At 48.1% G+C, this 25,938-nt stretch overlaps 2 protein-coding genes across 2 annotated transcripts in view; one reads left to right on the plus strand and one right to left on the minus strand.

Annotated features, from left to right (window-relative positions):
• The window catches only part of STK10 (serine/threonine kinase 10), a 71,120-nt gene extending 61,926 nt beyond the window's left edge, over positions 1–9,194 (minus strand). The window contains exon 1 of the mRNA XM_049776113.1: positions 9,039–9,194. Coding sequence (XP_049632070.1) covers positions 9,039–9,194 — 156 coding nt within the window. The remainder of the gene's footprint in view (positions 1–9,038) is intronic.
• A 9,963-nt stretch (positions 9,195–19,157) lies between these two features.
• On the plus strand, positions 19,158–24,583 carry EFCAB9 (EF-hand calcium binding domain 9). Its single transcript, XM_049775660.1, has 4 exons — positions 19,158–19,293; positions 20,824–20,972; positions 21,872–22,048; positions 24,422–24,583. The coding sequence occupies exons 1-4, from the start codon at positions 19,158–19,160 to the stop codon at positions 24,581–24,583; spliced, it is 624 nt and encodes a 207-aa protein (XP_049631617.1).
• The last annotated feature ends 1,355 nt before the right edge of the window (positions 24,584–25,938 follow it).

The following is a 25,938-nucleotide window of genomic DNA, read 5'->3' on the forward strand; positions in this document are numbered from 1 at the left end:
GGTTTGAATCCCAACATCCCATATGGTCCCCGAGCCTGCCACAGGCAACTTCTGAGCACAGAGCCAGGAGTAACCCCTGAGCACGGCCGGGTATGACCCAAAAACCAAAAATAAATAAATAAATAAAGTTTAGCAGAGCTGGGACCAGAGCAATAGCACAGCAGGGCATTTGCCCTGCACGCAGCTGACATGAGTTCGATCCCACATCCTATATGGTCATCCGAGTCTGACAGGACTGATTTCTTATTGTAGAGCCAGAAGTAACCCCTGAGTGCTACAAGGTGTGGCCCCAAAACAAAAAAGAAACACTAGAATAAAAATCAGCACAGGGGCTGGATCGATAGTACACCTGGTAGGGCATTTGCCTTGCATGCCCCATCTGGGTTCAATCCCTGGCATCCTATATAACCCTGAAAGCCCACCATGAGTGATTCCTGAGTGCAGAGCCAGGAGTAGCCCCTAAGCACAGCTGGCTGTAACTTAAAAACAAAAGCAAAAATCAGCATAATGGGCCCGAGCAGATTCAATCACAGATACCACATAAGGATCCCCCAAGAACTGTCAGGAGTGCTGCCTGAGTGCATCAGGGTGCTCCAAAAACTAAAAGCCCCATATTACTGAGCCAAGCACCAAAACAGAAGGAATGATCCCAGCTACAAACCCCTGCCCTCCAGGGGCCAGAGAGACAGCAGAGTGGAGAAAGCATTGGCCTTGCACTCGGTCAATCTGGATTCAATCCCTGGTATCCCATATAGTGCAGCAGTGAATCCTGAGTGCAGAGCTTAGGAGTAACCCCCTGAGCACACACCCACCTCCACAAAAAAGGAAACAAATGGCATTTGCCTTCCATGCAGTCAATCTAGGTTCAATCTTCTGTATCCCATATGGTCCCATGAACCCATCAGGAATATTCCTGGCTGTACAATCAGGAGTAAGTCCAGAGCACCAATGCATGAGGCCCCAAAACAAAAACAAAAACAAAAAGGTAATACCCTTATAAACTAAATGGGATCAGAGAAAAAGTACAGGGGCTGAGGTGCTTGCCTTGCATGTCTTCTGAGGAGTCAGTAGCACCAGGCCCTAAGCAACACCAGGTGTGACCTAAAATTTGTGGTCTAAAACAAGAAACTATTCATTTTTGGAATGCCACTGATACATCAGGGAACAATGTAAACAAAATGGCTTCCTCATGTTGGTTCCAGTGCAGTCGTCCCCAGAAACTTTAGGGCCCAGACATAGTCTAGGGGCTAAAGTACTTGCCTTGCACGTAGCCAATCCAAGTTTGATCTCCTGCACTTTGAACACCATCAGAAATGAACTCTGAGCACAGAGCCACAAGTAAGCTGAAGAGGGGAAAGCTACAACTACAGGACCCACAGGGACTCCCAGTGACCTCTGAGCTCAGCTGTGAGTCCACCTGAAGAGGTGTTCCCCCTCTCATCTATTGTTCAACAGTCTCATCCCTCACATGGACCCCATCCAGCCCAGAGTGGAGTGCTGAGGTGTCTTCAGTTGCTGTTCTGGTGCTGGTTTTGGGTTTCTGTTGGCTGTTTGGTTGGTTTTGGAACCACACCCAGAGGTGCTCAGGAGACCTACGCTCCAGACCTCTAACCTTCTCCCTAGTAACAACTTCCTATTTCTCATCCAGGAAGCTTGTGCCAAACCAGCTACTGGCTTCACAGGTTCTTATCTTAGTGAGAAAGACAGACAGACAGAGAGACAGACAGACAGACACACACACATACACACACAAAAAATGCACACACAACCAATTATAAACTCCAAGTGGTGTTTGAGGGTTGGGCCTTAGTCCCATTTTTCTCATAAACTCTATTTTTGTGTTTGAGAAGGGACCTCTCAGGTAGTGCTCAGGGGGCCTAGAACCACTCCTGACAATGCCCAGCAAACCAGCCCAGGAGTTTTCTTGCACAGGCCTTAGGATGCAGCGCTGCAGATATGGAACACCCAAAGCCACATTCATAGGATGTAGGGGACCTCCAGGGCCTCAGCAGGCAGACTGGGAAGAAAGCACCAGGTTGCAGTGCTCTAATACAGGTCCCTATGCACACAGAGCATGTGCCCTAGGGGCTGGAGCCATACCACAGCATGAAATACTTGCGGGCACAAGGTTGACCTGGGTCTACTTCCTGGTACCCATAAGGTCCTCCAAACCCCACTAGCAGGCCAGGAGTAATCCCTAAACTCAGAGCTAAGAGTTAGCCTGAGTACCCCTGGATGTGGCCCAAAAACAAAAATAAAAAAATGCAGAAGAGGTGCCTAAGACACAGAAGCAGCTAACCAATTTAAACTTGTTCATTGAAAACAACAAAACAGGGGCCGGTGAGATGGCGCTAGAGGTAAGGTGTCTGCCTTGCAAGCGCTAGCCAAGGAAGGACCGCAGTTCGATCCCCTGACGTCCCATATGGTTCCCCCAAGCCAAAGGCAATTTCTGAGCTCTTAGCCAGGAGTAACCCCTGAACATCAAACGAGTGTGAACCAAAAAACAAAAAACAAAAAAAAAACAAAACAAAAAAAAAACGAAAACAACAAAACAAGCCAAAGGGGCAAGAGATAGTACAGAGAAGACATCTGCCTTGCATGCGGCCAACTGGGGTTTTGTTTTTCCTCTTTTTGGTTGTTTGTTTGTTTGTTTGTTTGTTTGTTTGTTTTTGGACCACACTCAGTGACACTCGGGAGACCAAAGGTGCTCAGGGCTTCTTTCTGGCTCTCACTCAGGAATCACTCCTAGCAACTCAGGGGACCAAATGGGATGCTGGGAATAGAACCTGGGTCAGCCATGTGCAAGGCAAATGCCCTGCCTACTGTACTATCACTCTGGCCCCTGTTTTGTATTGCTATGGCGATGCCTTGATGGGCTGACTCCACTTGGCTGTACCTCTACTGGATGGAAAACTTTGTAAAGGCCTCAGGTCTCCCAGGCAACAGAGCCTGAGGGTCACACTGACATGTGGGGTAGACTGAGGAATCTAACTCTCTACCTTGTTCTTTTTTTTTTTTGGATATTTTTCAGCCACACCCAGTGACACTCAGGGGTTACTACTGGCCATGCACTCAGAAATCGCTCCTGGCTTGGGGGCCATATGGGATACCAGGGGATTGAACCACGGTCAGTCCTAGGCTAGCACTGGCAAGGCAGACACCTTACCGCTTGCGCCACGGCTCCGGCCCCTCGGCCTTGTTCTTGCAAGGAAGACAGTCAGCTGAAAAATTATTTATGACAATTCCAGATGTTGGGGAACCTATATCTACACAATTCTAATACTCATAGATAACTTTTGGTATGGCCCAGTATTCCCTTTGTATGGAGAGGGGCCTCCTCAACCATGCTCAGGCCAACTTCCTGCACACCTTGAGAGACCTTAACTAAGAGGGCTTGATCAGTGAAGTGACCTAGCAATACTAGAGTATATACCAAGGCTATACTTGTGGTGAGGGTGTGTATGGGGGACCATGTGGTGCTGGAATCAACCTTGGGGGCCTAGTGCATCCCTTGCTTGTGCTCCAGCCCTTTGAGCCATTCAGAAAAACACAGCAGTACTCAGGGATCACTCAAAGGTGCTTGGCGGGAATCCATGGTGCTGTGGATTGAAATAGAGTCAACTTTTGTTGAGGCAAGGTCTTAAATCCCTGTCCTGGTCCCTAAGTCTTAGGGGACCATATGGGATGCCAGGAATTGAACCCAGGTCAGCCATGTGCAAGGCAAATGCCTCCTCCCAGCTGATATTCTCTCATGGAGTGTTCACTTTTATCCTCCTGTGTTTTGAACCACACCTAGTAGTGGCCTACAGCTAAAAAATAAATAAATAAATAAATAATAAATACAAATGCTACCCAGGCCTCCCACATTTGAAGCCTGTGGCTCAATCCATGGAGCAGCCTCTCCACTTCAAACTTTTCTATATTTCCAAAATTATAAAATCAAAAACTGGGGCTAGAGAGATTTCTTTTTTTTTTTTTTTTTTGGTTTTTGGGCCACACCCGGCGGTGCTCAGGGGCTACTCCTGGCTGTCTGCTCAGAAATAGCTCCTGGCAGGCACGGGGGACCCTATGGGACACCGGGATTCGAACCAACCACCTTTGGTCCTGGATCGGCTGCTTGCAAGGCAAACACCGCTGTGCTATCTCTCCGGGCAACACAAAATATTTTTAAAATAAAATCATAAACTGTCATAAGAAGGGTTAAAAGTGAAGCCATTTTTGAGAAACAGAAAAAGGGCGCCGGGGCCTGCCACCCCACCTCTTCATTTCCGCATCTTTCCAGGCCAAGAGAGCACGTGACTGCCTCTTCAACCCACTGCGTGAGAGCCCCACTCAACATGGCAAACCCACACACTTCCTCCCCTGCCACCTCTGTCTTCAGAATCAAGAGTAGACACTTTTTTAAGATGAGGACTGAAACCATAAGCCTGCAAGCTCACTTGGTGCCAAGACCATTGTCTTGTGCCGCCCCATTGCAGGTCCCTGCAGTGAGAGGAGCCAAGCACAAGCTTGACACACAATTCACCCAGCACTCCTCCAGGTAGACTGCTAGGTTTTTTGTTTTTTGGTTTTTGGTTTTGAATACCCAGTGGTATTCAGCTCTGCACTCAGGGGTTATTCCTGCTGAGCTCAGAGGCCCATAGGAGGTACTGGGGATCAATCCAGGGTTGACCACACCCCACAGACTGCTAGCTTTGGGGGAGAATGGGAAGACCCAGTAGGAAAACTGTGGGCAGAGTTCTCTCCGCTACACCCACAAATGGGGATCTCTCAGGCTGAGTGTGACAGGGAAAACCTCAGGTGGGCCATGCCCAACTAAGAAGTAGCACCAAAGAGCTGGCTCAATGCTTTCCATGCTGTACGTCTGGGATCTATCCCTGGTGCTGCGTAGTCTAATGCACACACAGCCAGGAATAGCTCACAAACAGTGATGCATATGGCAGAAAATTTCAAAAAAAAAATCTACAGAGGCCAAATGCTCCTCAATATTCATACCACCTTTCTGATCATTCTGATCTTGGGGGGGGGTCTTTTGTTTGTTTATTTGTTTGGGGGATATACCTGGCTCTGTACTCAAGGAATCATTTCCAGCAGGCTCAGGGGACTATATGAAATGCTGGGCGTCAAACCCACAGCCAAGTGCAACCGGCTATACTATCTCCAACCCTTAGAAAAAATTAAGAAATGTGTTTCCCTGTTGCGATTTATAATCCAATGAGCAACTTGGTGTGAAACCAGGGTAGCAAAGGAAGTTGGGCCTCCTCACAGCAACAATGACAACTGAAACTAACAAGGGGAACTCTCCAGATGACAAAGCTCTGCATGTAAGTTGGAAAGAAAATGAGTTCTAAGAAGCCAGGATGCACAGGGTAAAGTTTGGCAGGAGAGGGAACCAGTCTCTAACAGAAAACTACCCCAGAGCTACGAGCACACACCATGGACAAATTGGAGGATACAAGCAGCGTGTCCAGGGAGGGGTCACATGAAGGCTAAGAAACCTCTTAAGTGCCACAAGGCAGACTCTTGCCATGGAGAGAGAATACAGCCAGTAAGGTGCTTGGCTTGCACACAGATCATCAAGGTTCAATCCCTGATGCCCCCTATGGTCCCCTAAGCTCACCAAGAGTGATCCCTGAACTCAGTCAGGCATACCTGTACCTTGTACCAAGTACCACCGAATGTGGCCCCAAAACCAAAAAAAAAAAAAAAAAAAGAGCTTGCCAGAAGTGCAAAGATGCCAAGCAAGATGTTGCAGCATCTTCTGCATGCAGAACCTTTAACAGAAAAAGAAATATCCCAGGGGGGCCCAGAGCCAGCTGTGAGCTGTGACCAGGCCCATAACTCCAACCACAGGGCCCTTGCCCAAATGTTGGGTCAGAGGATAGGGCCTGGGCCAGCAGCCTCCAAACTGCCTCTAGAAAGGGAGAGGGATCAGCAAGCTAAGCTTGTGCTTTGCATGCTGAGGGCCCTGCTGTGATTCCTGGCACCATTTTTTCTTTTTTTTCTTTTTTTTTTTTTTATTTAAACACCTTGATTACATACATGATTGTGTTTGGGTTTCAGTCATAAAAGGAACACCACCCATCACCAGTGCAACATTCCCATCACCCAAGTCCCAAATCTCCCTCCTCCCCACCCAACCCCCGCCTGTACCCTAAACAGGCTCTACATTTCCCTCATACATTCTCAATATTAGGACAGTTCAAAATGTAGTTATTTCTCTACCTAAACTCATCACTCTTTGTGGTGAGCTTCCTGAGGTGAGCTGGAACTTCCAGCTCTTTTCTCTTTTGTGTCTGAAATTTATTATTGCAAGAATGTCTTTCATTTTTCTTAAAACCCATAGATGAGTGAGACCATTCTGCGTTTTTCTCTCTCTCTCTGACTTATTTCACTCAGCATAATAGATTCTGTGTACATCCATGTATAGGAAAATTTCATGACTTCATCCCTCCTGACAGCTGCATAATATTCCATTGTGTATATGTACCACAGTTTCTTTAGCCATTCGTCTGTTGAAGGGCATCTTGGTTGTTTCCAGAGTCTTGCTATGGTAAATAGTGCTGCAATGAATATAGGTGTAAGGAAGGGATTTTTGTATTGTATTTTTGTGTTCTTAGGGTATATTCCTAGGAGTGGTATAGCTGGATCGTATGGGAGCTCGATTTCCAGTTTTTGGAGGAATCTCCATATTGCTTTCCATAAAGGTTGAACTAGACGGCATTCCCACCAGCAGTGGATAAGGGTTCCTTTCTCTCCACATCCCTGCCAGCACTGTTGGTTCTCATTCTTTGTGATGTGTGCCATTCTCTGTGGTGTGAGGTGGTATCTCATTGTTGTTTTGATTTGCATCTCTCTGATGATTAGTGATGTGGAGCATTTCTTCATGTGTCTTTTGGCCATTTGTATTTCTTCTTTGTCAAAGTGTCTGTTCATTTCTTCTCCCCATTTTTTGATGGGATTAGATGTTTTTTTCTTGTAAATTTCTGTCAGTGCCTTGTATATTTTGGAGATTAGCCCTTTGTCTGATGGGTATTGGGTGAATAGATTCTCCCACTCAGTGGGTGGCTCTTGTATCCTGGGCACTATTTCCTTTGAGGTGCAGAAGCTTCTCAACTTAATATATTCCTATCTGTTAATCTCTGTTTTCACTTGCTTGGAGAGTGCAGTTTCCTCCTTGAAGATGCCTGAAGTCTCAATGTCCTGGAGAGTTTTGCCTATGTGTTGTTCTATATATCTTATGGTTTGGGGTCGGATATCGAGGTCTTTTTTTTTTTTTTTTGTGGTTTTTTTTTTTTTTTTTTTTGGGTCACTCCCGGCAGTGCTCAGGGGTTACTCCTGGCTCCATGCTCAGAAATTGCTCCTGGCAGGCACGGGGGACCATATGGGACGCTGGGATTCGAACCGATGACCTCTTGCATGAAAGGCAAACGCCTTACCTCCATGCTATCTCTCCAGCCCGGATATCGAGGTCTTTAATCCATTTGGATTTTACCTTCGTACATGATGTTAGCTGGGGGCACCATTTTTTCTTTTCTGGGGGGAGAGGGGATTTTGGGCCACACCCGGTGATGCTCAGAGGTTACTCCTGGCTATGCACTCAGAAACCACTCCTGGGATGCCAGGGATCGAACCGAGCTCCGTCCTGGATCAGCCACAAGCAAGGCAAAAGCACTTGCGCTGCGCTATCACTCTGGTCCCCCCGAAGCACCACTAGGAGCGGCCCATGAGCACTGATCTAGGAGTAAGTCCAGACACCACCAAGTGTGGCTCCTAAACAAGCACACAAAAAGCCAGTTGCTCCAGAGAAGTTTCTCCATTCCTGGTAGGTTTAGCAAGGACTCAGATCATTTTAAAATGTGGTCTGTCAACTGGGCAACTGAGCTAAGGCATTTGAGTGGGTGTAGGGAGGAGGTATTGGGAGCACTGGAGGTAGGGAGGGTGACATTGGTGATGGGTGTGGTGTTAGAATTATATACACGGGTAACTGTCATCAACAATATTGCACATCATAAAACTTCAATCCATTAAACAAAGATTAAGGAGGAGCCGGAGAGGTGTAAGAGGCACAGGGTATAAGGCATCTGCCTTGTGCGTGCTAGCCTAGGACAGACAACGGTTCTGTCCTCTGGCGTTCCATATGTCCCATATGTTCCCCCAAGCCAGGAGTGATTTCTGAGCGCCTAGCCAGGAGTAACCCCTGAGCGTCACCGGGTGTGGCCTAAAAATTCAAAAAAATAAAATTTTGTTCAAGTGCAGTTTCTGAAAATGTTTTAAAAATGCAGTTTCTGATCAGATAGTGCAGTAAGTGAGTGAGTATGCCTTGGGCATCGCGCAGAGGACTCGGGTTCAATCCCCCACACCCCCTGTCTTCTGAATGTGGCCAGAAGTGGCCCCTGATAACAGCCAGGCTGTTGAATGGTGTGGACCCGAAACGAAAGAAATGCCTCCCTCCCCTCGGTGGGTCGGTCGGGGCAGGGCATGAAATTCTGAGCCCACAAAAGATGTCACTGGAGGGGAGGGGAGCGGAGGGGAGGGGAGGAACTCCAGGAACCACGCTTGGGTAGCTGGGTGCTCAAAGATCAAGTTCCCGTCCGGAGGCTCCCGGCGGGAGAAGCAGCCCAAGCGCCTCAAGGGCCCCCCGGACCTGGGGACGGGGAGTCAGTTTGGGGAGACGCCCCTCGAGTGCTCCTAGGTCGGGATCGTCTCGAGAGAGCTTTGCTGGAGCCGCCTGTTCAGGAGGCAGCAGCCGGGAGCGAGAGGGCTCCGGGTGGCTGGCTGGCTCGGGGTTCGCGATGCCTTCCAGCTTGGGCCCTTTCTCGGGGCTCCCGCCTCGCCCAGCACCCAGCACCCAGCACTCAGCACTCAGCACTCAGCACTGGGCTCTGGCCGCGTCCTCCAGGCGGGCTCCGGCTCGCTTCGCGCAGCTCCCGGCCCAGGGGTCGGGCGTCCCCGCGGACACAGCGCCCCGGCCGGGCAGCGGCAGCCCGGGGCGCCCGAGGGTCGGTGGCGCCCGATCGCGGCGCAGCCCGCCTCACCTTGTACACCTTGCCGAAGGCGCCGTCGCCCAGCTCGCCCACGATCGCCCACACCGCGTCGGGGTCCACGTCGCGGCGGACGTGCTCGTAGTCGCGGGACTTGCGCTTCTCGAAGTGCGACAGCCGCAGCATGCGGCGGAAGTTGGCGAACGCCATGCCGAGGGGCGCCCGCCCGGCCGCCGCCGCCCGCCGCTCCCGCCAGCCGAGCTCGTCGGAGCCCGGTCGCTCGAGTGCGCCCCGGGCTGCCGCGGCGGGAGCACCCGGAACCGCGCCGGCCGCGCCCGGCCCCCGGCCCCGCCCCGCCCGCCCGGGCGCACTCCCATTGGCTGAGGCCGCCCCCCGGCCCCGCCCCGCCAGCCCGGGCGCCCTCCCACTGGCTGAGGCGGTCCGGCCCCGCCCCGCCATCCCGGGCGCCCTTCCATTGGCTGAGGCCGGCCCCGCCCCGCCAGCCCGCGAGCCCTCCCATTGGCTGAGGCTGGAGCGGCCCCGCCCTCGCCGCGTGGCATTCTGGGACTTGCAGTCCGCCGCGGGGCGCTCCGAACAGGTGAGTCCGCCTGGGGCTCTCGCGCCATCCGCGGCCCCTGCTCCTTCCCGGACACTCCCGGATCGGGCTGGGCGCGCGGAACAGCGCGGAGTGGGGTTCGGAGCGGCCGGAGAGACGGCACGGAGGGTGGGCGTTCGCCTCGCACGCAGAAGGACGGTGGTTCGAATCCCACCTGGCGTCCCAGAGGCTCCCCGAGGAGCTCCCTGCCAGGGGCGATGTCTGAGCGCAGAGCCAGGCTTTCACCTTTCTTCTAGGATTGAGAGGAAGGCCTCAGCTTTGGGACCAAGCCTACAGACGCTCCAGGGCTTAAAAATGATGCTGTGGGGCCGGAGAGGTAGCATGGGGGGAAGGCGTTCGCCTGGCATGCAGAAGGTCCGTGCTTCGAACCCCGGAATCCATGTGCTTTCCCCAGGCCTGCCAGGAGCGATTTCTGAATGCAGAGCCAGGAGGGACCCTGAGCGCTGCCGGTGTGGCCCAAAAACAGAACAGAACAGAACAAAAAGTGGGTTTTGACGAGTGCCTGGAGGCTCCCAGGGCCCTTCTGCCAACCGAGAAGTGCAGCCCGTCCCGTCCCATCGGTGGATCCGCGCCCAATGCCGCGCCCCGGTGGCAGGGCCCTGTCACTGCAGCCTCGGCCTTGCGAGGGCTTCTGCTGCCGCCCTGGCCTTTCTTCTGGGCAGACAGATAGATCCTCAGGGGTCGGTGCTTATTAAATAAAGACCTTTATTCGAAACGTCCGGCTTCATGGGCTCGACACAACTGAAACTGAACTCTGATCCCTATGGTCGTCCCTGGTGTGACTCTCCCTCTCGCTTCCCGGTTTCCTGCAGGCGTGATGCAGACCGGGCCACTTTATTATCTCAGGAGAGTTCCAAGTGCACTGGGCTGGGGAGGGCCCTGCTTGCTGCCAAGCGGTGCTCAGGGGACTGAGCCTACGTGGCCATAGGGATTTATTTGTCCTGGGGTTGGCAGGATGCAAGCAAGGCCCTTAAGGTGCTTTCATCTCTGCACTGTCTGGCCTCTGGCAGTTTGTATTTTAGAGGGATTGTTTCTTTCCCAACACCACACACGCTCTCTTACACACACACACACACACACACACACACACACACACACACACCCCACAGTATGAAATCACACATGCAATCTAAGCAAGCCTACCTCATAGACATGGAGAGTAAACTGGTAGCTGCCAGAGAATGCAAGAAAGGAAAGGAGTTGTCAGAGAGCAGAGCTCCAGTTTATACGTCAACATTGCATGTTGTTGAAAGGGATGAAGCACATCTGGTATGGTCAAGACAGAGGGTTTTGCACACATGAACATTTAAGACACTTTTGCATGGCACAAAACGCTACCAAAACGCTCTAATCTCCAACCTAAATGCTTCTGGCACTAAACAATCATGTATTCAGTCACTCACTGAATGATTTACTTTTTTTATTTGTTATTGTTGTTTTTCACCATACCAGCAGTGCTCAGTGGTTATTCCTGGCTCTGCACTCAGAAATTACTCCTGGCTGGCTTGGGGGACCATGTGGGATGCCGGGGATTGAACATGGGACTGCCGCTTGCAAGGCAAACACCTTAACTGCTGTGCTACTGCTCCAGCCTGTTTTTGATTTTGTTTTGTTGTATTACTTTTTGAATGAAGCCACACCCTAACGGAGCTCAGATGGCTCCGTCTATGCTCAAGGGTCATAGGAGGGTTTTTTTGGGGGGAGGTCACACCCGGCAGCGCTCAGGGGTTACTCCCGGCTCTCTGCTCAGAAATGGCTCCTGGCAGGCTCAGGGGACCCTATGGGATTCGAACCACCAACCTTCTACATGCAAGGCAAACGCTCTGCCTCCATGCTATCTCTCCAGCCCCTTTTACCTTTTTTTTTTTTTTTTTTTTTTTTTTTGAGGAGGTTCTTAAGAAACCAATGTGATACCAAGGTTTGACCAGAGCTGCAGTCACAGCTGCATGCTAAGCACCTTAACCTTAACCTGGGGACCTGCTCTAATTACTTTGGGCTGCCCCTGCACCCAAGAGAAGTGCAGGAAATTGATTAAATGTGTGTTGTTTGAATGCTTCAAAAACATTGCTGGGGTTCCCCACCCTCCAGCCTCTCTCTTCCTGGAGGCACAATTGTGAAGTCAAGCCAGTCGACCCACAATGGAGTCTGAACATTCACTAGTAAAGAAGAGTCCTGCCTCTCACTTTTGTTTGTTTTTGGGCCACACCTAGTGAAGCGCAGGGGTTCCTCCTGGCCATGACCTCAGAAATTGCTCCTGGCTTGGGGGACCATATGGGATGCCGGGGGGTGGGGGGGAGGGGGGAATCGAACCATGGTCTGTCCTAGGCTAGCTAGTGCATGCCTTATTGCTTGCCACACTCTGGACCCCTGCCTCTCACTTTAAAAATGGGAGCGTGTTTGACCTCGGCAAACACTGTCATAACAAGCTAAGCCCACTGTTTATGTCTCTGTATGTCTCTGGAGCTGAGTGTTACTGTATCCTGCTTCAAATCCTGCTTCGAAAAGCTATGCATTGCAAAACGTGCTCATTGTAGCCATTAATCCAAACATCACCTCTGATTAAAAAAATCAGGGCCTGGAGAGATAGCACAGTGGCGTTTGCCTTGCAAGCAGCCGATCCAGGACCAAAGGTGGTTGGTTCGAATCCCGGTGTCTCATATGGTCCCCCGAGCCTGCCAGGAGCTATTTCTGAGCAGACAGCCAGGAGTAACCCCTGAGCACCGCCGGGTGTGGCCCAAAAACAAAAACAAACAAAAAAAATCAGCTCAAATTATTTTATGTATTTTTGTTTTGCAGGTTAAAGTTTTTTTTCTGTTTTATTTTTGGGGTTTTTTTTTTTGGTTTGGTTTGATTTGGTTTGGTTTTGGTTTTTGGGTCACACCCAGCAGCACTCAGGGGTTACTCCTGGCTCCATGCTCAGAAATCGCTCCTAGAAGGCACAGGGGACCATATGGAATGCCGGGATTCGAACCATCATCCTTCTGCATCTAAGGCAATCGCTTTACCACTGTGCTATCTCTCCGGCCCTAAAGTTTTTTTAAATAAAAATACCATTTATAGCAGCGCGGGGGGGGGGCACGAAAAATGTTTTCTTCTTCCTAGGGGGGCATGACAGAAAATAATTAAGAAGCACTGCTTTGTGCTGGCGGGGATGTGGAGAGAAAGGAACTCTTTTTCACTGCTTGTGGGAATGCCATCTAGTACAACCTTTATGGAAAGCAATATGGAGATTCCTTCACAAACTGGAAATTGAGCTTCCATATGATCCAGCTATACCACTCCTAGGGATATACCCTAGGAACACAAAAATACAATTCAAAAATCCCTTCCTCACACCTATATTCATTGCAGCACTATTTACAATAGCCAGACTCTGGAAACAACCAAGATGCCCTTCAACAGATGCGTGGCTGAAGAAACTGTGGTACTTATACACAATGGAATACTATGCAGCCGTCAGGAGAGATGAAGTCATGAAATTTTCCTATACATGGATGTACATGGAATATATTATGCTGAGTGAAGTAAGTCAGAGGGAGAAAGAAAGACGCAGAATAGTTTCACTCATCTATGGGCTTTAAGAAAAATGAAAGACATTTTTAACAGTATCTCCAGAGACAAGAGAGATGAGGGCTGGTAGGTGCAGCTCATGACATGAAGCTCATCACATAGAGTGATGAGTGCAGTTGGAGAGATGACTACACTGAAAATTATCATAACAATGTGAATGAATGAGGGAAGTAGAAAGCCTGTATCGAGTACAGGTGTGGGGGGGTGGGGAGGAGGGAGAGCTGGGAAATTGGTGGTAGGAATGTTGCACTGGTGAAGGGGGGTGTTCTTTACATGACTGTAATCATACAACTATAATCATGTTTGTAATCACAGTGTTTAAATAAAGATAATTTTTTTATTTTGGGTTTTTGGGCCACACTCTGTGGTGCTCAGGGGTTACTCCTGGCTGGCTGCTCAGAAATAGCTCCTGGTAGGCACGGGGGACCATATGGGACACCGGGATTCGAACCAACCACCTTTGGTCCTGGATCGGCTGCTTGCAAGGCAAACGCCGCTGTGCTATCTCCCCGGGCCCCTAAATAAAGATAATTTAAAAAAAAAGAAATGTCTTACATTTAGAAAAAAAAAGAAGCGCTGCTTTAAACCAAAAGTTACAAATGAGCTGAGAAAGACTGAAAGTTAGGCCTCTTGCGTAAAAGATCACAAAGGAAACTAAACTGCTTCTGTAAACATACAAAGAGGTGAACCATTGGACCTGAGAGATAGCACAGTGGTAGGGCGTTTGACTTGCATGCAGTAGATGCAGGACAGACAGTGGATCGAATCCCGGATTCTATATGGTTGCCTGAGCCTGCCAGGAGTGATTTCTGAGTACAGAGCCAGGAGTAATCCCTGAGCGCCACTGGGTGTGACAAAAAAAATAAACAAAAAACCAAAGAGATGAACCTACCTTGTTATTATAGAGAGGGAGTCTGAGTGGTCAAACAGCTAAGGCATTCCCCCAGAAGACAAAGCACTTTCCAGAGAAAGGTCCCAGCTCTCTTGATGCTTCTGTAGCCCTAGGAGCTGCAGAACCAAAGCCAGAAGCCAGCAGTTGTTTAAACTCAGGAGGTTTGAGGAAAATAAACATCAAGTGCAAGTGAAGCAGTCAGTGTTGATAAACTGTCCCAAGGTCTCTCAAAGCTCCTGCTGAGATCATCCATGAAATGGTCTACCCTCGGGGGCTGGAGAGATAGCATGGAGGTAAGGCGTTTGCCTTTCATGCAGAAGGATGGTGGTTCGAATTCTGACATCCCATATGGTCCCCTGTGCCTGCCAGGGGCTATTTATGAGCATAGAGCCAAGGAGTAACTCATGAGCACTGCTGGATGTGACCCAAAAGCTAAAAAATAAAATAAAATAAAATAAAATAAGAAATGGTCTACCCTCGGGGCCAGAGAGATAGCATGGAGGTAGGGCGTTTGTCTTTCATGCAGAAGGATGGTGGTTCGAATCCCGGCATCCCATATGGTCCTCAGAGCCAGCTAGGCGCGATTTCTGAGTATGGAGCCAAGAGTAACCCTAACAACAACAACAACAACAAAACAAGAATCTATACACTCTGCAAGCATGTTGTGAGGTTAGACCTTTTTTTTTTTTTTTTTTTTTTTTTTTGGTTTTTGGTTTTTGGGTCATACCAGGCAGTGATCAGGGGTCACTCCTGGCTCTATGCTCAGAAATTGCTCCTGGCAGACTCGGGGGACCATATGGGATGCCAGGGTTTGACCCATCAATCTTCTGCATGCAAGGCAAACGCCTTACCTCCATGCTATCTCTTTGGGGGGCCCCCCCCAGACTCTTTGGAAGATGAGGCTATCAAGGTCCTTCAGATCTAGCGAGGTCAATGCCTGACCTCGAAGTTTCATAGGACAGGTGGATCTTCAAGAGAGAGGCAAACGCAGGGGCCGGAGTGATAGAACAGCGGTAGGGTGTTTGCTTGCATGCGGCTGACCCAGAATGAACCTGGGTTTGATCCGCGGCATCCCACATGGTCCCCCGAGCCAGGAGTGATTTCTGAGATCATAGCCAGGAGTAATCCCCGAGTTTCATCGTGTGTGCCCCCCCCCCAAAAAAAAGGGAGAGGCAAACACAATTGAAAATGTTAAGGTGAGGGACTGGAGAGATAGCATGGAGGTAGCCTTTCAAGTAGGACAGTGGTTCGAATCCCGGCATCCCATATGGTCCCCCGTGCCTACCAGAGGCGATTTCTGAGCATAGAGCCAGGAGTGACCCCTGAGCGCTGCCGGTTGTGACCAAAAAACAAACAAAACAAACAAAAAAAGAAAATATTAAGGTGAAACCAACTTTCATTTATCAGTCTGAAAATGGAGATATAGCAGTGGTTGGTGCCTGCCTTGCATTGCAGCCAACTGAGATTCAATCCCTGGAATCCCATAGGCACGTCATATGCTCTATTGCTGTTATAGCCCCAACCCGGCTGTATGGTTCATTTATGAGTTTTGGGGCCACACTCAGTCATGCTCGAGGGACATGTGGTGCCAGGAACAGAACTGGAGCTATCACATGTAAAGCATGTGATGTGGCCCATTGAGTCATCTCTCTCAGAGCCCAGGCAGTTCTTTAGTCACTTTTGTGGGGGGTTTTTTGGGCCCCACTCGGTGGTGCTCAGCAGTTACTTCTGGCTTTGTGCTCAGAATTTGGTCCTGGCAGACTCAGGGGATATGGGATATCTGGAATTGAATCTGGCTCTATGCTAGGCAAATACCCTATGACTGTGCTATCATATCAGTTCAGCCCCTAAAAAGTCACTTTCTGACGGTCAGAGATATAAAGAGTTAAAGTGTTTGTCAGCCAACCCAGGTTCAATTTCTAAATTGTTAGATTCCTGGCACAGTATATGGTCCTCGAGCACCACCAGAAGAGATCCCTAAGCACAGTCACATGTGACTCAAATCCCTCTCAACACCCCCCAATAGAAATCACTTTCTGAAATACAAAATCCAATATTTTCAGAAGAGAAGTTAAATCTGCATTGGACTTCAAAATAATCCAGTGATTATTGGTGAGTGAAAATTCACCATACGTCTAAAAATATAAAAACCTCAATGTATGGGGGCTGGAGCGAAAGCACAGCGATAAGGCGTTTGCCTTGCATGCATGCGGCCAACACAGGATGGTTCTTTAGTTCGAATCCTGGCATCACCTATGGTCCCTTGAGCCTGCCAGGAGCGACTTCTAAGCACAGAGCCAGGAGTAACTAACTCCTAAGCGCCACTGGGTGTGACCCAAAAACCAAAACAAACAAACAAATAAGAAAAGAAGCCCTCAATGTATGTATTTTAATTTTAAGTATTTTATTGGAACTGGGGAGTACAGGTGTTAAGGCGCTTGCCTTTTATGCATCCTATCCCAGATTGATCCATGGGACCACCTCCTAAGAGTGATTTCCTGAGCATAGAAACAGGAGTAAGCCCTAAGCACAGTCAGCTATGCTCAAAATCAAACAAAACAAAACAAAATAAAAGGCTTTATTGCAGGAACTGGAGGGATAGTATGGAGCTTAAGGAAATTGCCTTATGTGTGTTGATCCCTCTTCTAACCTAAGCACCACAAATATTTCCTAAACACAATTAGGAATGACCCTTAGCACTTGTCATGTGTGGCCAAGCTCTCCCCCACCGCAATAAACATAGAATACTTTATTGCTGGGTGAGGGTGATGGCACAGAGGACCACATGCATACTTTGAAGCCAAGTCTGATCCCCAGCACCAATAGGTTCCAAGCTCTGCTGGAGCACAACCTACAAACTCCGCAGCAGGAGTAGCCCCCAAGAATCACTAGGTGTGCTTCAATACCCATATAAAATCAAATCCTACTCTGGATTTCTCGTGTCTTAGAGTCCTTTATTGCTGTTGATGTTGCTGGGTTCACTGTCTTTCTGAGTTGGCTTGTTTTCTGAACTCTCCCAGACCTGGGAGAACTGGGCTCCGCTCTGGATGGGGTTTCGGTTTAAGGGAATGAGGAAGTTCATTTTCTCTCTGGAGAGTACTACCTGATGCAAGGTGGAAATTATACCTCTCTTTATGAGACTAATCTCTCCATGCTGGGGTGGGTTAGAAAATTTTCACTATAAAGGGACTGGAGCTATAGCACAGTGGGTAGGGCATTTGCCTTGAACGTGGCCAACCTGGGTTCAATCACTGGCATCCATTATGGTCTCCGGAGTATACCAGGAGTGAACCTGAACACAAAGCCAGTAGTAACCCTGAACGCCATTGGGTGTGTCCCCCAGAAAAGAAAATTTACACTATAAAAGAATAAAAAAGATCTTGGCTCCTCATTCAGTTCACTCCTTTGTTTTCTTGGCCATGACTCATGTGTGGGCCTTCCCAAATTCCTTTCCACTTCCTTCATTTGTTTTTTTCTTTTTTTTTTGGACTGTTTCTCACAGTTCTTTTTCATACCTTCTTGTGCATAGTTCTCATTCCAAAGACTAAGTGGGGGGCTGTCAAATCCTCTGGAGAACCCTCTGATTGTCAAGGGCTCCTAAATTGTCCATCCTCGTGGTCATGTCTAAGCCATCTGTGATTCCAACTCACATTGGCTTCATGAAAGAGGCATTGTCCAGCTAACAAGAGATTTCAAACAATATAGAAAACAGGGGCCTAGACACAGAGGCCTGATAGTATCACCCAGGACAGAGCAGAGGTCTTACAAACACCACAAAAGCACCACCGGGAGAGTAAATGATCCTGAACAGAGTCTATAGTTGATCCCATGACAATACACTCCAAGGGCGGAGAAACCCCATATCTCTTAGGCCAAGTGAATTCCTTTTCGAATGACCCCAATATTTACTGTGCCTGGGCAGGAGGGAAAAAAACAAAAAGCACAAAACATTATTTTTTATATATATATATTATTTTATTTTCATTTATTATTATTATTTTTATTTACCTATCTATTTTTGGTCAATTTCTCTGTTTGGGTGTGATAATTGAAGTTGTCCCCAGTTATACTTATTCTTTCTCTTCCTTTCTGTTCTTCCTTTGTATGCTATGCCATGTTTCCTATATCAAGACCATGGCATTTTTTTGTTTGTTTGTTTGCTTCTTTTGTTTTGTTTTGTGTTTGTTTTTGTGGGTTTTTTTTCTTTTTTCTTTTTTTTTTTTTTTTTTTTGGTGCTTGTGTTTATTGTTGGAGTCCTCACGGGATATTTGACACTTCTTTTTGTACTGGTGGAATGTTTCACCTTTTTTCTCTCCTTCATTTCTCAAACCGATGTTGAGAGCCTCTGGAAGAATTCCGCCTATTTTCAGCGTATTAGACTTTTACCCCAGTTTATTACTTTTCTCTCCTTCAAACAAAACCACGTAACTTGAACTAGCTAGTCCTGCCCCCCCAATTAGAGGGGGAAACAAGGGAGACACCAGGACCAAACAGGTGCAAGACTACTATGCAGTAGGCTAGATACAGAGGAGACCACATATCCTAGCTACCCTGGGGGTGAGGGAAGAGGATATGGGTGGTAGGACAAAAACGGAGGTGTAGGGAGGACAATTTGGTGATGGGAATCCCCCCTGATTTTATGTAAATATGTACCTAAAATATCATTGTCAACAATATGTAAGCCACTATGATCAAAAAAAAAAAAAAAAAAAAAAGAAAGAAAAAAGAAAACAGGGGCCGGAGAGATAGCACAGCGGTGTTTGCCTTGCAAGCAGCTTATCCAGGACCTAAGGTGGTTGGTTCGAATCCCTGCATCCCATATGGTCCCCCGTGCCTACCAGGAGTTATTTCTGAGCAGATACCCAGGAGTAACCCCTGAGCACCACCGGGTGTGGCCCCAAAACAAAACAAAACAGAAAACAAGGTTGGAGAAATAGGAGGTGGCCATGTCCTTTGCAGAACTGTTTCCAAGGATGCTTCTGTTCCCTAACCACCAGCCCTTGGGTTCCTCTCTGTCCAGTATTCTAGTTCCGAGGCTACATTCTGGACTCTGCTAATTGTGGTCCACGTCCACCCGGGTGTGGAGAGAACCACCATGAAGCTGCGAGAAGGATCATTTCTGTGGTTCCTCTATCTGGACAAACTCTACTGTTTATTATCCCTGAAAAATGTGAAGGCTTTGATGGAGTATTTCCACATTCTTGATGTGCATCAGAAGAACACCCTAAATGGTCAGCTGTAGTGGGCAGGGTCTCCAAAAGGGTGTGTTCGAAATGTGCGGGAACACCTGAAAAGCCAAAAACCTTTCGTTTTGATGGGATTAGTGGGTGGTGAGTCCCACCTGGTGATGCTCAGACCTTACTCCTGCTCTGCTCTCTAGAGGCACTCCTGGCAGGGCTCAAGGGATCATCTGTGGTGTGACGGTTTGAATAGAGTCCAGCTCTATGCAAGACAACTGCCTTAACACATGTCACTATGTCTCTGTCCCCTGAAACCATTTTTTACCGTAGGCCCATATCTCTGAGCTTAAACCTGGTCAACTCCTTGTCCCTGGAGAAGCTGCTGACATTATGTTCTTTAGATCTCATTTTCCTTATCAATAAATGGGGCTCCTCCTTATTAGAAATAAGGGGCTCCTCTCATAACTAGGGGTAAGGATAATTAATATCTGAAAAATGCTCAGCCTGAGGTCAGGATACATCATAAGGACATAAATGTTCATTATGGAAGCTGGAAAGATAGCATAGCATGTAACACACTTGCTTTGTACACAACAACTGTGTTTGATCCCTGACACCCCATAGGAGTGTGATCCCTAAGCACAGAGCTGTACTCCTGCTCATTCTTTGTTTCTTTAAGGACTGGTTCTTTAGTAATCTAGCCATCTATTCCTTGTGACTTGAGTGGTCTAGAGAGAAAGAGTACGGGGCTGGGGGTACGGCGCTTGCCTTGCATGTCATCATCCCAGGTTCGAAACCCTGGCACCACCAGGGCCATTCCTGAGCAAAACTCAGGTAAATACTTGCCTCTGAATATCTACCACAGGATGTTACCTCAAACAAAAAACCAAGATTTATTAGCATTCCTTCCATCTTGGAAGGCCCACCCTTCATTTTTTCCTGATTCCATGCTCAGCTCTTCCCATTCAGTCTAGATTTACACACACTCCATCATCAGAGGTTGAAACAGCTCAGTTTAGCTAGATAGGAAATTGGGCCTAAGCCCAGAGCTGTCTAATTTCAAAGTCCACATTCTAGTCTCCCCGGAATGTGCTGAGAGGAGGCTCATCTCCCTGGTAACTGAATCCCTCCTTGATGATGCAATACCCCCGGGGTCAAGTTGTGCTTTAGTTTTGCAGCCACCTAGGGACCAGAGAGCGTGACCTGAGTTTAAAGCAGAGCCTTATGCCTTGAGTGGCGGGGGCTTCTGGCTGTGGAGATGCCAGTGGGCTTGTGGCAAATTTACTAAATAGCATCTAGATTCCATAGCAGACCATTCTTTAAGGGATAACACCACCCACAGAGCTGAGGATGGATGGGGAGGGGCACAGTAGGGAAGAAGAACCAGCACCCTCTGATTCTAACATTGATTCCGGTGATGGGTCCAATATCTGCTGCAAACTTCTGCTGGAACTCCAAAACAAGTCACCACTATTCCCAGGTCAACCAGTTTCCAGGCTCCCAAACATCAACCTGACTCCTGGGATGGAGCATTCTGTGCCCCCTTGACATACTTCATCAACATGTTCCTCACCTCAACAGATGTGCTCTTCTATCACTTCCTCAAACATGTGACTAACCTGAAAGGGAGCCAGATCATGCGTGTTTTTGACTTGCTGGACTGGAATGCTGATGGCGAGATTGGCTTTGACCAGTTCTACATACTAGTTTGCATCCTGCTCGCCCAGCATGTGAGTCGAGCCCCTGGGGTGGAGGCAAATGTGCCTGTTGCATTTGAGGTTTTCTAACTTTCACTCCAAACAGGAAGGACCACAGTGGAAGTGATTTGCTTATCACAGGGAAATGTGTGACTCCTGCCCAGTCCCAGTCGCTCTCCTCCAACAGTCCATTTCATACCCGGCATGTCCTTACTTTCCTGTTGTGTGTGTGTGTGTGTGTGTGTGTGTGTGTGTGTGTTGGGGGCACACCCGACAGTGCTCAGGGCTCCGCACTCAGAATCATTCCTGGCAGGCTTGGGGGAACCATATAAAATGCCGGGAATTGAACCCGGGTCTGTCCCAGGTCGGCCATGTGCAAGGCAAACGCACTACCGCTGTGCTATCACTCCAGCCCCTTCTTCCCTGTTTCTTAGGCCTTACTCCATCAACCATCCTTTCCCTAAGGGACTTCCTGGAAGGGATGAATAGCAGAGAAAGCTTTTCATGGGGTTCCAAACCTGCCTTCCATTGGAGCTGCTTCTATTTTTTGTGTGTGTGTGTGGTTTTTGGGCCACACCCTGCAGTGCTCAGGGTTACTCCTGGCTATCTGCTCAGAAATAGCTCCTGGTAGGCACGGGGGACCATATGGGATGCTGGGATTCGAACCAACCACCTTAGGTCCTGGGTCGGCTGCTTGCAAGGCAAACGCTGCTGGCTGCTGTGCTATCTCTCCGGCCCAGAGCTGCTTCTATTTTTTTCTATTTTTTTTTTTATTCCTTATGTCTTATCATTTACCATGAGCGCCATGTTGCATTCTAGCTTCTGGAGTTGAGTCTGCAAAGCGCATAGCTCCAGCCCTCACCCCTGGCCTGCTTTGATTTAAAAAGTGGAGCCTACACAGGTCCTTGTCTAATGTGTTCATTTCAAAACAGAACAATTTGGAAGAGCAATTTATCTTCCGCCATTCCCGACCTGTGTTCGATCTACTGGACCTGGATGGCGAGCTGAGAATTGGTGCTAGTATTTTCCAAGCATACAACTTTCTCTTCAATATTGAGAAGCAGGAATTCGGCGAGATTTACCACGATTTTGACATCACAGGTGATCGTGTAAGTAAAACAAGCGAGGAAGAGGGGGGCCCTTGCTCACACTCACGGTGCAGCTGGTACCAGGTAAGAAGGAATAGATTTATATGATCTCTGAAATGAGAGAGGACTGAATAAAAATGTGCCAATATGGGGCCGAAGAGTTAGCACAGCGGTAGGGCATTTGCCTTGCATGCAGCTGATCCAGGACGGACTGTGGTTCGAATCCCAGCATCCCAGATGGTCCCCTGAGCCTGCCAGAGTGATTTCTTAGCATAGAGCCAGGAGTAAGCCCTGAGCGGCACTGGGTGTGACCCCAACCCCACCTCAAACAAAAAGAAGTGCAAACTTTTAGGACTGGGACACAAAATGACAGCAGTTTAGACTTGAAAAAAAAAAAAAAACCAGTATGGTAGGTATTGGTCTTGGGTAAGGGTTTATAGATTTGGATCCATACATTCAAGACAAAGAAAAAAAAAATTTTTTTTTTTTTGTTTTTGGGTCACACCCGGCAGCGCTCAGGGGTTACTCCTGGCTCTACGCTCAGAAATCGCTCCTGGCAGGCTCAGAGGACCATATGGGATACCAGGATTCGAACCACTGTCCTTCTGCATGCAAGGCAAATGCCCTACCTCCATGCTATCTCTCCGCCCCCCCCCCCTTTTTTGGGTTTTTGGGTCACACCCAGTGGTGCTCAGGGGTTACTCCCTGGCTCTGTGATCAAAAATTGCTCCTGGTAGGCTCAGGGGGCCATATGGGATGCCAGGATTGTAACCACCGTTTGTCCTGGGTCGGCTGCGTACAAGGCCCTTACCGTTGTGCTATCACTCCAGCCCAAAAGAAATAAATTCTTAAATAAATAAATAAATAAAAATAAATTCTCTCACAGGAACTACAAGCAAATTTTTGAGAGAAAGCCACAAGAGTGAAGAACGTGAATTTTTCTCCACTTAAAGATATTTTAATTGGGGGCCAGAGAGATAGCATGGAGATAAGGCGTTTGCCTTTCATGCAGGAGGTCATCGGTTGGAATCCCGGAGTCCCATATGATCCCCCGTGCCTGCCAGGAGCAATTTCTGAGCCTGGAGCCAAGAATAACCCCTGAGCACTGCCAGGTGTGACCCAAAAACCACACACACACACAAAAGATATTTTAAAAGGAGCCTCTGAGTGATAAAACTTCAGAGCGCATTAAGAAACCAAACATTGGGGCTGGAGAGATAGCACAGCGGTGTTTGCCTTGCAAGAATACGATCCAGGACCTAAGGTGTTTGGTTGGAATCCCGGCATCCCATATGGTCCCCGTGCCTGCCAGGAGCTATTTCTGAGCAGATAGCCAGGAGTAACCCCTGAGCACCGCCAGGTGTGGCCCAAAAAACAAAACAAACAAAAAATAAATAAAAAATTAAGCCTTCTTCATCTTTTACAATTTTATGTCTGAAGCAGAAGACTGGCTGGGCAGCCAAGTCCAAAAATACCAAGCCAGGGGCCAAAGAGATAGCACAGCCACCCAGGACAGACATGGGTTCAATTCCTAGCATCCCATATGGTCCCCTGAGCCTACCAAAAACAAAACAAAACAAAACAAAACAAAACAAAACAAAACAAAACAAACAGGCTGGATAATTCAAGGCTAAAGCCCAGCGATGTGATGCTAGGTATCACCAGGACCATACTTGGTGTTGCTCAATAGGCCATATGATGGCATGTAGTACTGGGGAGTGAACCAGGGGCCCATCCACACTGACCCCTATGATATCTCCTGGATGCCACTTTTCAAACTCAGTGGTTACTCCTCATTCTTCGCTCAGAAAATAAATGCCTCTGGCAGGTTCAGGGAACATATAGGATTCCGGGAATTGAACCACCACCATCCATCATAAAGTGGCCATGACACTTTCCTATCTCTCTTCCATTTTTCAAACATTTTGTTTTGTTTTGGGGGGCCACACCCAGTGACACTGAGGGGTTACTCTTGGCTATGCGCTCAGAAATCGCTCCTGACGTGGGGGACCATATGGGACATCGGGGGATCGAACCAAAGTCCATCCTAGGTTAGCTGCGTGCACGGCAAATGCCCTACCCTTTGTGCCACCTCTCCGGTCCCCAATTTTTCAAACTTTTTTTTTGGGGGGGGGGTCATACCCGGCAGTGCTTAGGGATTCCTCTTGGCTCTGAGCTCAGAAATCGCTCCTGGCAGGCTCAGGGGACCATATGGGATGCTGAGATTCGAACCACCATCCTTCTGCATGCAAAGCAGATGCCTCACCTCCATGCTATCTCTCTGGCCCCATTTTTCAAACTTTTAAAAAGAAAATGTATCTCTATTCTTATAGTAATAAGACAAAGTAAAAAAATCCTTTTTTTCTCTCCCTCTCTCCATTCCACCAATGAAAGCGTCTTAATTACAAGGAATTTAAGTTGTTTACTATATTCTTCATGGATAAATACCAGAAGAAGCAGAAAGGGGAGAAGAAAAAGAAAAATATAAAGCTCAAAAGGGACCGATCACATACTAACACAAATCTTCTTGAATTACATTCACCAACTACAACATAATCATTTCAACTGTTACCATGTAAAAATAAAATCAAAGTGTCTCAGTGAAGCACTTTCCACAGATCTTTTTTTTTTTTTTTTTTTTTTTTTTTGGTTTTTGGGCCACACCCGGCGGTGCTCAGGGGTTACTACTGGCTGTCTGCCAGAAATAGCTCCTGGCAGGCATGGGGGACCATATGGGACACCGGGATTCAAACCAACCACCTTTGGTCCTTTATCGGCTACTTGCAAGGCAAATGCCGCTGTGCTATCTCTCCGGGCCCCATAGATCTTTTTCATCACTTTATTTTATTTTGGTTTTTGGGCCACACCCGGTGATGCTCAGGGGTTACTCCTGGCTCTGTGCTCAGAAATCGCCGACAGGCTCAGGGGACCATATGGGATGCCAGGAATCAAACCTAGGTCTGTCCTGAGTAAGCCACATGCAAGGCAAATAAATACCTTACCATTGTACTATCTCTCTGGTCCCTTCTCTATCAATTTAAAAACTCTAGCCTATCACGGGACTCCCAATACTGTAAAATGTGATACTACTTTATTCCTGTTTTATTGGTGGGGAGAGGAAGTGATGGGGATTTGGACCGCAGGGGTGGTGTCAGAGCTCACTCCTGGTGGTGCTCCATGTGCAGTCCTCTGGTTCAAATAGCACTTTACCCTTGTAATGGGCTCCAGCCCCTCATCCTTTATTTTCTTCTGGTTTTTGGGCCACACCTGGCGGTGCTCAGAGGTTAGGTTATTCCTGGCTCCTTGCTCAGAATTCACACCTGGGAAGCTTGAGGGATCATATGGGATGCCAAGGATCGAACCTAGGTAAGATGCATGCAAGGCAAATGCCCTCCCGCTGTGCTATGGCTATTGCCCCTCAGGTCCCTTTCTATTCTCCCTATCAACAGGATAAAACCACATTGTAGCAAGACAGCTATAAGGGAGACAGACATTTAGAAATATTGAGGCTCTATATTCCCTGGAAGTTTGATTGTTCTCAGATGAGTTAGATGCTTAAACATACCAATCAACTAAGGCAAAATAAGTAATACATGCTATAACATTATTTTCATTTGGGCTATAAGTAATGCCTAATATAACATAAGAATATTTTCATCATTAGGAACTGTGAACTCTGACTATAGAATACAATTTTGTCATGGGCCATGCCCAGCAGCACTCAGGAGCTTACGCCTGGCTCTGTGCTCAGGAATGACCCCTGGCAGTAAGCCACAGACAAGTCAAGCACCCTATCCCCTGTGCTACTTCTCCAGCCCCATGATCTGATGACATCTGCCACTTATTAAGTACTTCCTATGGATTAGTCAGGCAATTTATAGCCATGATTTTATTATAACCTTGTGAATTGG

This window comes from Suncus etruscus, chromosome 6, assembly GCF_024139225.1.
Source record: "Suncus etruscus isolate mSunEtr1 chromosome 6, mSunEtr1.pri.cur, whole genome shotgun sequence".
Classification (NCBI taxonomy): domain Eukaryota; kingdom Metazoa; phylum Chordata; class Mammalia; order Eulipotyphla; family Soricidae; genus Suncus; species Suncus etruscus.